General features: G+C 33.9%; 1 protein-coding gene across 3 annotated transcripts in view; it reads right to left on the bottom strand.

The window, feature by feature from the left end:
- The window catches only part of CSMD3 (CUB and Sushi multiple domains 3), a gene marked incomplete at both ends in the record, with an annotated part of 576,542 nt that overhangs the window by 110,975 nt on the left and 446,572 nt on the right, over positions 1-18,995 (bottom strand). For 2 of the 3 annotated variants that reach the window (XM_084217912.1, XM_084217913.1), the window contains 3 exons: positions 380-583; positions 1,446-1,541; positions 2,369-2,482. In XM_084217912.1, coding sequence (XP_084074038.1) covers positions 380-583; positions 1,446-1,541; positions 2,369-2,482 — 414 coding nt within the window. The remainder of the gene's footprint in view (positions 1-379; positions 584-1,445; positions 1,542-2,368; positions 2,483-18,995) is intronic. The other variant, XM_084217914.1, reaches the window with a different exon arrangement.

The raw sequence follows: 18,995 nt of genomic DNA, 5'->3' as shown, positions 1-18,995 counted from the left end.
AGCTTGCAATATCTTGTTAGACACCTGTAAAAGCATCTTAGTCTTGCAAGAAGTGAGGGCACAAATTAATATTTCAGATTCTTGATTAAAGAGGGATATCCAGAAACTTCCAGGGATGTAAGAGAAGTTATCACATTAATTATGGCAGCAGAGCATGTTCATGAAACTTGTGAAAATTCACAGCAAAGTTAGAATAGAAATAGAATAGAAAGATTATAATAGAAAGGAGACTAAAACTTAACCTTGAATAAAAAAGAAAGTAAATTAAAGTAAGCAAGTATAAAATACTATACCAATGACAAAGAATAAACATATTCAACAGGAGAATAGTCTACACTTTAAGTAGTAATATTTGTATTAAAAAGCCTTAGGAACTCACCAATACATGTAGGGAGTGAATCATTCCATTGTGCCAATGCATTTGGTACTGTATCACATCTAATTGCTGTTGACCCATGGAGGATATAGCCTGGATTGCACTCAAAAAGAACCAGTGAACCAACTGCAAATTCATTTCCAATCCTTTTTCCAAATCTTGGTTCAGGCACAGAGCTACACTGTGTTGCACTTGTTCTTGGAACAGCTGTGAACATACAAACAATTTTGGATTCTTAATTTTCGATTTGGTGAGGGAATACAGATATTGACTCACATATATTTAAAATATCTAGAAGAAACTTTCAGCTCTTTCCCAGCTGAGAACATTTCCCTAATCCCCAAATGAATCTTCACAATAGAGATTGCTCACTTTTGATGTCTGAGTTACTATTTAGGAGAGCATAGCACTGATATACTTGCCAAGATTGGAAGTAAAGCATAAAATCCACATGGAAACCTATCTAAAATGACACTTTTAAGAAATACTACCATGAGATATTCAACTAATACAGGGTTTCAAAATAACATTTTGTGTCAGATATTTACATTTATACATGCGGGTTTCTAAATGTGTGTTCTGACTGTCAGATAAGGATTTATATGCAATGAAAGAGTGAATTGCAGTTGCAAGTGATGGTATATAAAATTTCCCACTTGACCCATAAAAGGAAAATAATGTAAACCAATAATAATATCTTAATAATAGTAAGATCATTTTTAATCCACAGGTAACAACATTTACAGCTATTCATATTTAAATTGGGAGATAAACCAGTTAGAGCACCCAGATGGATCTAACATTTGTCAGATTAGCAAACAAAACCAGCAATTTTGTAAAACTGTCTTAAATTTGGAACCCCTCTTATGTTTCTTAAGTATTTGATCTCAGCTTTAAAATACAGATAAAATAATAGTTTCAAACATTTTTCAAAACATGTTGAAATAGTGACAATTTTGTATTGTTAAAAGGCTGTTCGTTTTCTCTTCATTCTCAGTCTGCTCCTCTCTGATGATTTACAAACTATGATGAACAGAATAAATGTACACATTTCCCTAGGTTGTCTCACCTTGATAAACAAAATGAAATCCTTTCGCTGTTACTGGTCCAACTGAGGTAAATCTGACAGTGATCTGGTTCCCCGAGCTCAGTGGAAGGGATTCACCTACTCAAACAATGAAGATACAAAGTTATCACAGCCACTTCTTACTAAAGAAAACACCTGTCAACACCTTTGCAGCTAGAAATAATGCTCTCCAAACCCTATTCTGCTTCAGTAAACTTTGCAAGATATATGCACTTTTAATATTTTGTGTTGACAGTATTATGTCGTTCTAGGAAAGGGGAGAAAGGGGAGTTAAAACTCATCTTAGTTACTAAGAATATTTGTTGCTTTTTTCCTTTACCACAAACAAACAAATAACCCCCCTCAAAAAAAACCCAAACCAACAAACCAATGACAACAAAAAGAACAACAAATACTCACGCCACAACAAACCCCCAACTGCCCCCAAAAATAACACAGAAAACCTAAACTAAAATGGAAAAACAAGCAAAAAAAAAAAAAAATCCCAAGCTCTCTACCTCTTTAAATAGACTCAACATGTAACTAATCTATCCAATTTTACTTTGGTATACATATGCCTTATGCCTTGCTTTCCCTTTAAAATATGTACTACCTATTTCAAATTACTCATTAGATAAAGCCATAAAAGCACAGAGTAAGAAATCCTAAATACCCAAAATATTAGCTAAATATCAACAGGAAAAAATTTTTTAAAAGGCAAAAAAGAGTGATTTTGCTTCATTTCATTCATCAATGCAAAGACTTTGAAGTGTTTAGTTAAAAATTTGGATTTCATATATTTGCCTGAGATGAATTTAAGCAAATACAACAATCATTTTTCTCTCTTTTTTTTGGAGTACATTTTTTTTCTAGATTCATTTAAAAAAAGTAAATAACAAAACACTGAGAGTTCTATTAAATGATACCTGAATGAGATCCTGAGAGAGAGGATAACAAAGATGACTGGAGAGCTGGGCCATCATATACTTCAACAACATCATGGAGTGATGTCTGGAAAAACACAAACTGGCCAAAAACAACTGACCAAATAGAAAGGAAAAGAAGGAAGAGGCACCAGTAGCCAAAAAAAAAAAAAAAAAAAAAAAAATCAAAGCCAAACACATAGAATAGAATAAGAAAGGGGAAAAAAAGAGAGAGAACAAAATATATATTAATGTATGGTTTTAAAAATAACTACATCACCTGTCCTGGTGCTGAATGTAGGTTATTTTTCACACCAACAAAAGTACAGTTAAAGGATGAAAGTACATCTGAAAGAGACAATGAAGGTACGGAAGCCATATATATACACATAATCACTAAAAGATTCTAATAATTATGGAAAAAAACCAATTTTTCTGCTATTGAATTATTTTCTACTTTCAAATTTTGTGCCCTCCACCACACATCTAAGTTCTCAGTGCAATTTTATCCATTATAATTCCAGGCATATTATTACAGACTGTGCTTTATTAATTATTTTGTTAATAACTCTTTTGTTGTAACTTTCACTTACCTTGGAATGTTTTCCTTTTTTTAAGAATAGTAACATTCCATATATCTCTGCTTTCTTGAAATAAATGAGCAACTAATTGAAGGTAACAAGCAATTTTTAGAATACATCTATTGAATCACAAAAATCTTTATTTTTAAAGTCATTCTAGTAGATCAACTCAACACAAGACTTATTTATGCACTCAGGTTCAAAGGTTTGCAGAGCCCATTTGAATTAAAGGTGTTTTCCCTTTCAATACAAGTAACCAGTGGGGGGAAAAAAAAAATTGGGTTAGTTCTGACCCTAGTACCTAGAAAATATTTATATCCAATTCTATAAGCAGTGGAGGGGAAAGTGACTTAGGAACCGTACATGTATAAAGGTAGAAGCAGTCAGATATTTTTATGTACTGGAACACCTAAAAAGAAAAACTGAAGTAGTTCTTGTTCATTATTCACGTTAGACATTTTGGAATAAATACTCCATTGTGTTCCTCCTAGGTTCTGTTTGTCTGCCAAAAGTTCTACAGCATCTTCATTTGGTAGTTTTACTTATAGAAGATGAAGCTCTCGCCTCCAATTCTTTCAATTAATTATACACCCTTAAAGCTTTAAAAATTGTGCATTAAAACTGCATTTTCTTTTAACTGTTGACTTTTTTTTACTGGGTTGTTTGTTTGTTTGTTTGTTTCAAAAAAGGTAGGTCCATGTTCCTTACTCATGATCTTATCATATATTGGTTTCAGGTTTTAAAAGCCTCTTTTTGAAGGAAAAGACTGGATGTTATATTTATAAAAATTTGAAACAAAATTTTTCTGAGACACTTCCAAAGATTCTTGTCCATATTTTAAGAGGAATTATAAGAAAGATTCTGAATTATCTTCATAATTTCGCTTTCAATTTCCAGAAAATTGATAATTTATGTTTTTAATAGTTCTGCTTATTTTAAAAATATTTATCTGGATTCAAGTCTTTTCTTAGTGTTCCTTCCTGAACATCTGACCTTGCTTCAAGCCTTGAATTTTTCTTCTTTTTTTTTATGTTCAAGTTTTATCAGCAGCTCCTTGTTCATCTGTGCAGGGTCTTTGCTACCTTTGTTTGATAGTCTGATGATTGGCATGGACCATTACATTCTTGAAGTAATTAAATGTACTTCCTGGACTTCTCACCTCTCCAGGGTCATGTACAATCAGCGTCCTCCAAAAGAGACCCCTGAATTGCTCACATTTCTGACTGCATTGGGTCTGACTGAGATAGAGTTAATTTTTCTTTAGCAGCCCTCAGAGTACTGTGCTTTGCATTGGTAGCTGGAAAGGTGTTGGTAACACACCAGTGATAACAAGGGCTGGGAGTGGGCAAGGTCCTGGGGGAAGGGACAGAACCAGGACAGCTGACCCAAACTAATGGAAGAGATATTCCATACCATATGATGGCAGCACAGATATAAAAGCTAAGGGAGAGAGGAGAAATGAGCGGTATTTTTTATCTTACAATGTTTGCCTTCTGGAGCAAATGCTATTTTTTCTAAGGCCCTGCTTCCTGGGAAGTGTCTGAACATTTCTCTCTGATGGGAAGTTGAGATTAACTGTTCCCTTTGTTTATGAACAGACAAAGTTTTGCTTGACTTTATTTTTGCTTTAAACCTGCTAGTTGTTTTCTTATTGTCTCTCCCTTGGTCCGCTGTGAAGGGGACTTAGAGAGTGGCTTGGTGAGACACGACATCCAACCAAGGTCAACCCACGACACTGACCCACTGAAGAGTTAATCCTAACTCAAAATTCAAACATGTCATTAATGCTAGTACAAATCAAGTAGTATTTACCTGGATAAAATAAATTTATTTATATATTATGCCAGCTATTGGATATAAAGAAATACTCTTAACAAGTTACATGGATAACAATGGAATAAGATTATAATTTTTCACCCTGGATTTTCCCTTAGGGATAGTTTTTGTGCCTAACGATTTACTGAAATCAGTAAGCTTTAGTGTAAAATCAAGTCCACTACTGTTGTAATTCACTTGCCTTTAAGAAAACACCAGAAGGATTAACATGGTTTAAGCATTGTTATTACAGAAACTGAAATGTGCAAGTCATATATGCCCTGCTGGTGAGACTTTAGGCATTTGTTTAAAGGCTGAATCAGCATTTATAATGACAGGTCTTTGTAACTGGTGAGGAAATATGAAAACCCAACCCAACTGTAATAGAATCCAAATTACCTTTACAGTTCTTATGTGTCCAATCAGTCTGATTGGACACATAAGAACTGTAAAGGTATTTGGAAAAATGTTTCAGTCTGGAAAAGACATGTATGGGCTATATCATGGCCCTTATTTTCTACAGTAACTTCACTGTTTCTCTAACACCAAATTAGTTGGAAGAATTGAGCAAAATCCGAACAAAAAAAAGATCCAGATAAATCAACTTATTTGTTAAGTATGAGAATTTAAAATTGTGGTTTAAAATGATAGATAAGATAACTTCCTATAATATATTTAAAACAGGTTTCTGCTAACTGTGAATAAAAAATTAAGGTGTTCAGGTGTCTACCACTTGTGGTATAAAATAGGTCTAATTTTAGAGCTAGAGGTCTTTCTCAGAATTTGAGGTTACTCTGTAGTAGTTAACTTTTTGTAGTTTCAAAAAAAATTCTGTAATCAGTCTAAATAATATTTCCAAAAGAGACTTTTGTTCACAACATAAACAAAAAAAATATAAAAATTTTATTTCACAGTGAAAAAAACGCATAAAAATCTGTTTCTATGTCTGGTCCACTGATGATATGCTATCTTTGGTTATGATTTAGCTTAATTTTTTTTCCTGTGAACTTCTATAAAGAAATTGCAATACTATATTTAATTCTGTTTTGGTAAAGAAAATAAAAAAGAGGAAGAAGTCCGCATTTTTGAGAAACTTCTTTAAAAAACAGAGAAATCTCTCCATAGAGAAATAGTATCTATGGTGATTAAGGATAACAAGTGTGCACCAAAAAAGAAGAAATGCAGATTTCTCATGCATCTTAGCTCCCAAGTCTTGAAATCCCATTCACTGTGCTAAGTGGTGGTTCATGATCAGTCAGCAAAATGTTCAATGACAATGGAGAAAAATCTATGCTTTAAATAAACAGGATTCAGCCATAACTCCAGGAAGCAGGAAACTACTGTGTGGTGTCTTCTCTCAATGAGAAAGACTCAGCAAGTTCTTACAGTTGATCATTTCAGTGTCATCAATCAAATGATCAACTGATAGGAAAAATCTTATACCCATTCTCAGAAGAAAGAGAGGACTTCCTCACAAAATACACACCTGCATTAAGATCTGACTACCCTAGCACGATGACAAGCACTTTCAACCAGTGTTCTTTGCAGAAGTTACAGATTTTTAAAAATTTTTTTTAGGAAGAAGAGGGGAGGAAAAAGTGGGGTTTTTCTTGTTTTGTTTTGCTTTGTTTTTTGTAAGAAATGGGACATTATTTGAATTTTTCATTTCTACAATTTCCTTTGGATGTCACTTTCAAGATTTCTCAAAACAGCCATGGAGTAGCCTTGAAAAAAAATAAATGCATAAATGGATATCAGAATATCTGCATCTAGAGATATTTTCAAGTTAAGGTGCATGCATTATTTATATGAGGTAGCTCTGCAAGCCAAGAGGTTTGCATAACATAGCTTAATGATGGAAATTATATATATTAAACTCACAGATGATCTGGTATAAAGACCTATTATGACCCTTTGCTGTTTTAATCTATGACAAAAGCAGAAACTTACTTTTACTCTAATGTTAAAAAAGACAGTCTACCTACTGTTGCAATTTATATCTGCCCCTCCTATAGGAACATAGCCTTTCTCTTTAAATGGCTCCTTTCATTTAAGTATTTAGCTTTGTAACAAACAGGAGATCAGAAAAAATTTATGAATTTTTCCTTTGTATTTAGGATGAATCATCAATACACTGTGATGCATTGAACTAGAAATACAAATGACAGACTGACTCAGTATTTTAAAAGTAACTTATATTCATGTTGACACCAAATAAACAGATATTTGCCCCCTTCTGCTAAGAAAAATGTCCAGTAAAGCTGCAAGATAATTTGAGTGTTTGTTAGGCTTTTTGAAGAGAAGCAGTTCAATAATCTCTGAGAAGGTTTTTGGAGGAAAAGATTGAAAGATGACACCCTAAAGAAATGATCTTACAGAATTCATGGACAGGAGTACTGCTCTCAGTAAGCAAACCTAAATTAATTTTTACCAGCTCACATAAAAGAATTAGACGATTTGATCTTTTGCTGTTCAGTGTAATACTTCAGTTTGACATAACACTGACTTTGTCTGAATTAGCACTGCTAGTATAATTTCTAAATTAAAATAGTAGCAGAGATCTCATTTTTAAAAAATGTTTCTCCTCTTACATTTCATAACATTTGGTTGTCTGCCAGTTACTGCTAATACATTCAGTCTAGTCTGTGTCTGTAACAGCAATCTTTAGCGATATCAGTTGTATTTCTCTGTAATGGTTGACACTTCTTATCATATGCTGTAACAGGAAAATTATTAATTGTCTGTGAATACAAAGTAGAGTCTCTGCTAATAGTATCTTGTTCTGTAAATCCTAATTCATTTCAAAGCAACAAAATAAAACAGTTGTCTAGTGTTCCTGACCTTGGAAGAAGTAAAAATTAATTCCACCTGGATGAGCCTCTTGGGCGCACTACAGGCTGGATGTCAAAATAAGGCTAGAGGGGTTTATGTGTAAACCATTGAAAGGGATATTCTTACTGGCATGAGTTAAGGACAGAGAGGTGCTGAGTGACTGAGCAATGAAACTAAATGGACTTGATATATTAATGTTACCAAACATAATCAGATATAAAAATAAAGAGAATAATGATATAACTGAAAAGTTGCTAAAAAAGCTGCCAATAGGTAAAAGGAACCCCCTCATTCATATATATATATATATATATATATATATATATATATATATATATATATATCCCATATAAATATATATATACACACACACACACACATACACATTTTCTATAGCAACTGATATAGAAAACTTTACACAAGTTTCCCAGTGTAAATACAAGACAAACCTACAAAAGTTGTCAAATATAACAAAATTCTATTTCAACATCATATGCATGGCAGAAATTTACTGTTATTAGCAAATTATTATGAGTGATTAACATAAAAGTCATGGAGGTTTTCCAAACCCCACAAAGATATGCCAGTTAACTGTACTTGAATAGGGTGAATTAATTAGAATATATACTAGTTCTTCCCAATGTTTGTGACTTACTACTGTCTAGTCCCTAATCTCTGTGGAGACTCTCCTTAAAGTCTCTGGAAAAAGCCTTTGCTGAATTATCTGCTTTTCATGAAGAGTTATTGGTGTTCCTTTGGTAGTCTCAGCTGGAGGTGGCAAATGTAATCCTACATTTCCTGGCATGATATCCAGATGATTAGGGAGGAAAAGGCAGAAAAAATGACTCTGCAAAAAAGGAAGAGGTAAAGAAGGACAAGAAAGAGTTCTGGTTCTTAAAGCCCCCATGTGCCATTTTCCTCCCACAGACAAAGGTGAAGATAGCTGTTCCATTCTGTCATCTCAAAAAAACAGAGCCCACAGATCTAGACTGAGCTGCAAGCCATTGTCATCTGTTCTTCCTTTGTTTTAATCCTGCAAAGGAAGTGTTGAAGCGAAACATGATGATTTGTCCTCTCTCCTGTTACTGTATTCCTGCATTCTCAGACTCATAGAGGAAGAAGGAGATGGGATCTGTTGATTTCTCATGTTTGAGAAACGGAAATATTTTTCTGAATTCATAGAAAGAAAATAAGAATAAATTTGGAGACAGAAGATGGGGAAGTTATTAACACTAGAAGCTCAGCATGAGGAAGCGATGTTAAACTGCACAGAAAAAAAGCTTACATTCATATTTCCCCACAAATGAGCGCAATTCCACATAAAATGTGAGATTTATGACTTTTCCTGGAGCTGGAAGAGGACTGAACTCTCCTACTGAACACATTTCCTGCTTTTTTCTAAAATCAGCAGAGCTTATTACACTAAATAAGTTATCATTCTCCTCTGGCTTCAAACCTCTGCCTCCCTCTCTTCTCCCTTTCTGCAACTCTCATTCCTCCCTCCTGGTGTGAATCATCATGAAGACATGTAAAGCTTTTTCAGGATCTGCAACAACACAACAGTAGAAGGAAAACAGTTCAAACACTATTTTTTTAAAAAAATATTGCTAGTTATATCATGTTATTTTATATTATTATTACAGAATATATTATTTCCAATAATGTAAAAATTACTATTGTGTACATCTGCTATCACAGAAACCTGAAGGAAGCAACACACCACACAACTTCATTTTCTCTATATTGATTTGTTTTGATTTCACTCAACTGAAATTCAAACACATATTAGTATCATTTGTTTAAAAAGGTACATAGACTTATTTATCCCTGTGTGTTATGAGTGAAAAAAGGGTTACCCATTTTTTAAAGGGTTGTGGGAGTTACATGTTGAGCCAGTTGCTGGCGGAGGAGAGTTCTTTGTTAGCTTCATGCTGTAATCACCTGGAATTCCCCTTTTTGTCAGTACCACCCTTGTCTGCTGCCAGGTGGATGGCTCCCCTCGAACAGTGAAAGGAGGGGACATCGGAGTTGGCTTGCAAATGACCTCAGAGCCAGCATGACACGGGAAAGCACCCCCCACCAAACCTACCAAAAAACCCCCTAAAACAACGAGCCAACACAGAATTAAGAGATCAAAGTGATTTCTGGACATGGGGAACAGAATCCAGAGCCTGGGAGATGCTGAGACCCTTTTTGCCCCTCGCCCTAGCCACAGAGGACATCAGCTAGAGGCAGGACCCTGAAGGTCAAATCAAAAGAGTGAAGAAGGGGTATTCCTAGTGCTCTGGTGAGGATAGAACTCCCAGCTTCCCCTACTAATGAGCAAAGCAGCACTTCCCTTCTCTTCTGGGCCACTCCTGGGAACAGCAGTGGCGATGGCTGTGGGGCCGTCGGTTCTCCCCACCTGAGCTGATCACTTTTAATAAAGGCATTAAAAAAGAGAACGATCTCCTGCTCTGTTTTTTTCACTGTGGAGACAAAGAAAAAAAAGGTATCTTATAATTTTAACTCTTTTAATAATGTTCAGATTTATTATTTTATATCTGAGATGTTGAATTTATCTCATTTTACCTTACCTACCAAAATACAGATTTTTTTTTGGGCCAGTATTTTTGCTGAGTGAAAGGAAATGTAACACCACACTTTAAAAGAAAAAAGGCCTTTATTCCTGGGTGTTCTAGTTTCAGCCAGGACAGGGTCACATTTTGCAGTAGCCAGGAGGGGCATGGCCAGGACAGGAGGTTTTTCTTTGCCACCTCCCATGGTTGTCAGGGGTTGGGGGGAAGGAAGGCTCTGTGAGAAGGGGTTCCTTCAGATCCTGCAAGCCTGGTAGAGAGAGCCATCTGGTACTGTCTGTTATCATCTGGCTTCTTTTCCATGCGAATTGTTTCTTTTCTTACGCCCTTTGTCATTAATACTGTTTCTGTTACTGATCTTATTTTTATCTCATTGCTGTTTACAGTAAATTGTTCTTATCCCAAACTATGATCTTTTGAGCTTCCAGTTCTTATCTCCAGCCACCCACAGGAGGGAAAGGGGATGGGGTAGCAGGTGGCAGTATGGTTTTAGTGGGAGAACTAAATTTGACTAAATTTCCCAAATCACGGCACTGTGAAATTTGCTTGACCTACTATTTTCCTTTTTCTTTTCTTTTTTTTTTTTTTTTTTTTTGAAAGAATGTAATTCTCAATGTCTTGCATGAAAAATATACCTCTCCTATGTTTCCAATGTCATTTCTAAACTACGGAAAGAATGTTGAAGTGATAATGCAGCTGAAGTAGAGCAGTTTGACAAAAAAATACAGCTGGCTCTAGGCAGTAATTATTTTTTATTTAATAGACTGAGAGTTAGTTAACAGACCTGGAGCACTGACTAGAGTGAGAATTAGAAATTTAATTTGAATAAAAGCTGCATGGAGAAAGCCTACTAATAAATAAGGCAATATATTGTTTGATATAAAAGTACACTAGTTTCAAAGCATTCTACTGAAATGCTTTAATGAAGGTGTGTAGACATTTTCCTACATTATGTCAGTTCTATATTTAGTCTTAAAAACTAAAGTAGGTTTTGGTCACTAGTAATGTTTTTTAATTGGGTATTTTTGTGGTATATAACACAACACATTTTAAATCTATGATAATGCCTAACAGATCCATCAGTGATTAATGCTATAAACCTAAATAAAAGCAGAAGAATGTGAGAATTATGTTTCACATCTATTTTTCACAGGCTATGTTTTCTGAGATTATTTTACCAAGCAGTAGTCAAACAGCAGACCTAGCTGTTTATTTAAAATTAACTGTTTTGTACAGTTTAAACTTCTGGCTTCAAATCTACTCTGAGGGGAATAGCAAGGGAGATAAAATTGTGCTCACATCTCTATTATTTTTCTTCTTCTTCATAAAACACTGTTATGATGTGCAAGTACTCAGGATTCTCTGAAATGGATGGGACAATTAGGTGGAATGCTTTTCACTTGGGCCCACTAATTGTAACCTAAAGAGGTTTTTCTTTAGTCTCTTACAAAATAGTGTGTGAACAGGAAAATAATCCAAGACTGTACGGCTAACAGCCAGTGACATGTACTTTATCGTGAAGAAGGTAGTACTCAGATAATAACATTCTGAGACCAGCTGTGCATGTTGCATGATCCTTCACTTCATTGGTCCACTTTATTGAGAAAAATGAGTAGAAGAGGTTAGACAATGCAGACAGTAAGGAGGAGGCCATCGCCCTGCTACTATAAAAGTGTTCTGTACCACGGAAATGTTAAGATCTTGGTAATCTTGCACATGGGCAGCCTTTTCCAATCCTGCTTCATTGTGTTCTTACACAATTGCTAACATGCTTTGAGAAAACAAACCACAATCACACTTTCATAGCACCTGACTGTCTAAGATTTTCTGAAAAGAAAAAAACTGGTGGAAGTAAACATATGAATTTTGTTTATTGCTAATTTTTCTTTTACAGTCTCTGAACTGAAGGAGAAAAGAAACACCTGCAACTTTTTGTTGTTTTTCTTAGATCTTAACAGTACCCTGTATATAACAGAAGGAATACCCAAAGAGACAACAGATTTAGAAAAACTGGTTTTATTGATGACTCTTGCGATGGCAATAAAAAAAAATTCATAAAACTATTATCTATAGAAACACAAATTATGGGAAGTTCAAATTAATTGTATTTTTTCAATTATAGTTCTGTGAAGAACTGACTTTTTAATATAAGAAAATTATAAAAAAAATATAGCAAGGGACCATGAAATAGGCTAATGAGGTATTTAAGCAAGGTGTCCAAATTTGAAGGCTGGTTGTCCTTTGATAAACTTGTTTTTAAGTCTCTGTCTAATGCTTATGGAGGGAATACAGGGGGACTAACCTCTTAAGTAATATACATAGTAGAAGGAATAAACAATTTAAACTCTGGAGTAACAATAGTAATAATAGGAATAATACAATAATAGAACACTATGATGCCAAAATAAAATAGAACTTTATTAAGAGAGGAGGTTTAATTCCAACCATATTATTATTTATGTAATAAGGGTTTTAAATTAATGGCAAAGTCACTTTGAAAAAGCTCTGTTTCTTCAGTCACCTCTCAGCTAATTTAGAGTTACTAATTAAAAGTACAACAGCTATCTATATAAAATAATTATCTTTTATCATCCTACTAGTAAATGCTAATTTTTAGATCAGACGATTAATAACTTCATTCATCTGAAACAAATTATCACTTCAGTTTACTGAATCATATGTATGAAATTAACATTTGAGTAATTATTTCTCTTTTCATTTGTAGGCAAACCCAAAAGAACTCCCAGTGGAACACAAAAAAAAAACAAAACAAAAAACAAAAAGAAAGAGAGCAAATATTGAAATAATCCTTCATAGTCAACATCATCAAAATTATATAAAGGAAACCTGTGAAAGTGAAAATGTTCCAGCCATTTGATGGTAGTAAATATGAGAAACAGAACTTCATCAATATGATCCTTTTAGTAAAAAGAAACACTTATCAGTTGCCAGTCTGGCAACAGATGTGTTGCCATTCTGCCTGAGTCTATAACTGAAATGTGAAGTCAAAACCTAGGGAGGGTTTCAAGACCTAAATGAGAAACTTTTTTGTTTTTGGAGAAAGCAAATCTTGCATAACAATCAGCTTGTCATTTCAGGATCTACAGTCCTTTATAGAAAAAGGAAATGGGAGAAAGGAGGATGAGAACAGGAAGAACAGATGGCTTGGAGAAACAAAAGTTTGACTTGGTGATTCAATAATGAGAACCTTAAAAAACACAGGCTTTTTAGAAGCCTATTTCTGATTGTCTATTATAATTTCTCAAAGGTGCAAGTGGGTGTTTACCATTACATGTATTTTAAAATGACAGGTCTCTCCAGGCCTCAAGTATTGAAGCAAAAAGCAAAGTATTCCATCCTAAGTTACATTTAATACATTCACTGTTAGAGTGGAACTTGAGGTGTGATAGTCACAACAAGAGAACCACATTTCTCTGACATCATCCCAAACATTTACAAAACCTAGACAGATGTGGTACAGGTGCTTTATCAGACCAGTGCTCTTGCATGCTCTCACCCTAGAGTTTGTTTGCCTTTTTCTTCTCATGCAACTCTCATTTAACCAGTTTGAGCTGGGCAAGTCCCATTAGCCAAGGGTTGGTTTCAGGGAGGCTTTAATCTTTCATAAAATATAGGTATATGTACATGTATATGTATCCATACATGTGTGTGTATATATATATATATATGTGTGTGTGTGTGTGTGTGTGTGTGTGTATGCATACACACTACTTTTCCTACTCTTCCCATTCCTTCTTTTGCTATTCATCCCTTGTAATTATCAAATTATATCACCCTCCTCCAGTTTCCTGCCTTACTGACATGCCCTAGGTGCTACCTCTCAGAAACAGTAGGACTGTCATCCTTCAATTGTTTCTATGATGGCCTCTAAAACCAGAAATTCAACATCTTCACTAAGTCACAACTCAAAGTAATTTTGTCTCACCAAATAGCCATATTTTGACAGTCTTTACTGACTTCCCAAAATACAATTCAAGTTGTAAACTCTTATAAAGAGATGGGATTCTTTTTTCCTCAAAATATGTGCAACTACCAACTTCCAAATTTGTTTTTTCCCCCTCAGAGAATTTATTCACATTTTCCTGAAATTTACTCATGCTATCAGAGAAGATACAATTCATCTCTATCTAAAATTCAACTAGAAAATTTCTTTTAAAAGTACTATAAATAAACTACTGGATACAAACAGCAAGTGGCTAACACCGCCCTCCCCTTTTTTCAGTAAAACAGATTGTTCAGAGATTCTCTTTCTAAGCAAGTGGAATAATCAGCCAGTTCTTCAGTCAGGAGTATATATTGAAGAAACACAAAGCAAAATATAGTAGGGACTGAAAAGACCATTTTATTTGTTTTCTAAACAAAGGAAATTAAATAGAAATCACTGAGAGAATCCAGTATCTTTGAAGTTTGTATCTGTGTACACACTGGTGAACACAAATATTTGAGTCAATACAGGTAATCTTACTTGAGAGACAATTGGCTTATATCCAAAGGAATATAATGAAGACAAAAAGTCAGAAATATGGATTACAAGTATGTAAACGGGCCTAAAAGTGAACCGCAGAAGAAGTTTTGTAAAAGAAATTTTTGCAGTTCCTTGATCCTAGTCTGATCCTAACGAGCACCTTCCCTGAAATATATAAGAATATTTCAGGATGGAAACTTGGCCATGGTCACACTAACTTTTCATGGTATCTCTTTCTAGGTCTCTCTGTCTCTTACTGCCAACAAGTGAGAAATGTATCAGGGAGGAGACATTTCTGCAGTTGTTCTATTAGAATGATTTTCCTACTGATTTTTGGAGCTACAAAATAGGAAAATGCAATGGAGGGGGAGAAACATAGCAAAAACCCAAACTGCTGAAACCAAAAACCACAAGCCCCAAGAGGAAGAAAGGCCTGGTCCCTACAACTGTCCAGGCTTGAAGACTGAGAGCAGCTTTTCTACTCATGTAGAGATTAACACTAAAAATGATGCCTTCATTATTAATATAAATTTATAAAAAATAGAGATTCAAGATTTTGCTATTGTCTTTCCAAAGTACTGAAATCTTGTCCTAAGAAGCAAACCAAATAGAAAACAGAATTGTTCAGAATATATGTCACCATTCAGTTCCCTCCTTGGGACAGTAACGTCTTGAAAAGCTCTAAGAAATGATCGTAATGTAGTCTTTCATCCAATATTTGGAATAACCAGAAACCCAGACTAATTTCAGCTATTTTATTAACAGCCTTTTCTGTGAACAAGAATTGATGATTAAATATTTGGAGCAGCTGGAGTCATACTGCTTAGAAAATTTTAAAAAAACCAAACTAGAAAAAGTCTTTAGAAATCTTTCATCAATTCAATCACATTACAGTCAAATTATTTTGCTTATTGGGGAACAGTGAATTTCCTTGAAGACCACAGATGTGGTCTAATTCGACTTTGGGTTTAAGGCATTAAAAAGGCAGCTCTATTGGTGCTATATGTTTATAGTCAAACTCAAAAGCTTAAGCTATTTTGTCGTCTGTATTTAATTGGTCATTATTATATTCAAACACATCATTAATATTTGAGCCAAAACTAATCATTTTTATTGAAAAAAATCTAAAACCAGCACTGAAAAAGGTGACTTCAGATCAAATGAAGCAACTAAATTCTTTAAATTTCATTTCAAAAATACGTTGAATAGTTTGAGGTCCTTTAAATGTCACCCTATGGTGACTTTTTTATTGGCATCTGCTCACTTGGCAAGCATTTTAAGCACTGAACCAATGAATGAAGTACTCCCCAGCTGTGAGTTTGAGTACATAAAGCCATCTAGTTCTTTCTCTCAGAACCTAGGAGATTCATAGTTAAGTGGAAAGTGAAACAAAATGACCTTCTGGTACTTCTGTAATTTATATTGCTAGCATCTCAATGACACAGACTTGTCCTTGAATTAGAAGAGCAAACCAGAAGTTAATAGTTATACAACTAATGCTCACCTATCTACTTCAAAAAAAATTTAATCTGCAAGCTTCAGCTATTCTATGAAAAACCTGTAGCAGGGTAATCCATGTATACTTGAAATTATCACTATCTATCAGATATGTTTGATAGACAATATTTTGCCAGTGGACTATTCCTATTTAAATAAAAGTAGTCAGTATTATTGTTCTGTGTTTGAAATACAATAAAAAGTAAAAATATTAGGCACCACCTTGTTAAAAGTAGCAAAATATTCTTAAAAGGTATAAATTCTTACATTAAAGAATAAATAATTTCACAGTTTGTATATTTAGCTTAAATTCCTGTATTATAACTATTTTTATGAACTATCAAATTATGAAAATATTCATATTTCAAATGACACTTTTAGATACATGTATTGTATATTCTGGAGAAGAGAATACTTAATACTCACTAAAGTCCCCCCCAAAACCTCAACTAAAATTATTTTCAGCATATAATCAATCCTGCCTTTCATTTTTGTTTTTCAGGTAGAAACATAAATCCATTAGGTATTCCTTCTGAAGACAGGCTAGAGGGCATGACTTCCTGTACCTGTAGAAAAACTAACATAATGCGGTCCAGCACCTGAAATTCTTCTTGTGTCCAACAACACTCTAAGAAGGAGAGATATTGTTGTCAAATATACACTTAATAATAAGACATTATTAGACATTTTGTTCACCTCCACCATTAGACTTAAAACATTTGAGAGTGAGGAGTCACTAAGAATAGCTTGAATTTGAATCAACCAATCCCAAGGCACTAAATGATTGCTCACTGAAAGGTATCAGAAATTGCCAACTTTACCACATATGCATAAGATAAAATCATGAAGTTCTGTGTGTGCAGTGTGACTGCAGGATAGATGGAGATCACATATGCAATATTCTCTAGTTCATTTAACCCTTCGTAGGGTTAAATGAACAAATATGATAAAATAAGGCTGTGCTGTTTCTTTTAAATTACAAATAAATTATGTTCTTTCAAAAATTGCAGATAGATGTTTTAGATGGGTTGAATCACACCGTGGGAATATGTATCTTTGTTGATTAGAGCAAGGATCTGAGTGGCTTAGATTAGATATCTGTTTAATTCGGTGTACAACTAAAACAAGAGGAAATGTATTGCAGCATAGGATTCAATTACATGTGTACACACTATCTGCTTTGCCTGCAAGCCTAAATCTGCAGTGTATAAGGGGAGCACTTCAAGACATTCACAGATTTATTTTATCCCCACTTGGATTATAGAGATTAAAACACAAATCCTGTCACTGTATCTAAGTCCAAAAGTCCAGAATCTACATTTATGGATGAAGACTTTTTTAATCATTAAAATTTTCATGTCCATTTAGTATGCAGAAGACAGACTTCTAAGCTTTTTATTTCTGGCTCAACAACACTACATTCTTTTCTTGCTAAATTGTGCAGAATACAATGAGTCAGATTCTACCAATTTTTATTGTATTCATTATATAGCTATACAATCTTCTAACTTTAAGGAAGAAATGAACCATGCCTTTGTATGGTTAATTTTATGCATTGTAAATTTCAGAAAAATTGTCCATTTATCATATTAAATCAAAATAATAGTGGAAAATAAATTCATACTCAGTCATTCAATGCACCTTGAATGAACATGGAGAATATTCAATTTCTATTGTGGTAGGAGGGTGCATTAATTTGTTTCAAGCACCATGCACACAATATACATATTTTTCTGGCCCTAAGCAACCTGACTCCATGCTTAACCCTCTTCAGTGCTCTTCATTAACTCTCAAAATTAAATTTGAAAAAGAGTCAAATGAAAAGATATATACCTATCATGTTAATTCCACTCAGAGAATTTTCAAATTCAAACAATATTCTGGCAATGAGCTAAATTAACATAAAGGGGAAATTACACCAATGTTGTGAATGTTTCCATACTGAAACACTCATTTTCATTCATTCATTAAAAACAATTACTTCAGCAATTGTAATTAAATATTACATAAAAACATTACCTTTATTAAGCCTATTATCTCTGGGATGAAAAGTAGTTCTGTGTCTGCCTGATATCCTTTGCACAATGATCTCTCAGTTCTGGCCAGGGTTTCTAAAGTCTATCATAGATAAAACCTCCTGCTAATGTACTTTTGAATGAAGCTTAATTAGCTGACTGCAGAAAATTAAAGAAAAGGACTGCCATAAAATTTTTAAAGCTGAGCTCTTGCAGTTTAGATTCAAGAATTTACTAAGAATCGTTCTAATCTAACTAGTACAAGATCCTTTGAAAATATTGCAGTATCAGGATGGTGGTAAGAGAAATAACAACATGGCAGCAGAGTTAAAAGAATATCAAGAAAAAAGGATGAGGTGTGAATTTTCTATCAACTATTCGTATTACTTCTACAGAAGGTACTTTCTTCCTATTGTTCACAATAAATATTTCTATGTACACCCTCAGTATTCCATGATGATCACTCTATACTTTAGAAAGCTGAGAAAACAAACCAGAAAACTGAATTACTCGACTAAACTTGATTTCATAAAATTTCTGGATTAAGTGATGCATGTTTTTAAATATTTTTTTTTATATAAAGTGCTGTTATAGTCATTTTAAAATGTTTTTATGCAAAAATTTTGTGAACAAATACAAAAATATAGATTTTTTTTCTTTAAAAAATAGTTTCATGGTTGCATTAAAAAAAACATAAATAAAGAAATGGTCCCTTTTCTTGGAAGTAATTTTGATTTGAAGTAATTTTCTTTTTGGGAAGGACAGGTGAGCTGACTTGCTTTTTAGAAAATATAGGGTACAAGCTGGATCACTGTCTCTCTCTTCTGA

This window comes from Fringilla coelebs (assembly GCF_963513975.1).
Source record: "Fringilla coelebs genome assembly, chromosome: 1".
NCBI classification, from domain to species: Eukaryota; Metazoa; Chordata; class Aves; order Passeriformes; family Fringillidae; genus Fringilla; species Fringilla coelebs.
This window is presented reverse-complemented; position numbering and strand designations above follow the sequence as displayed.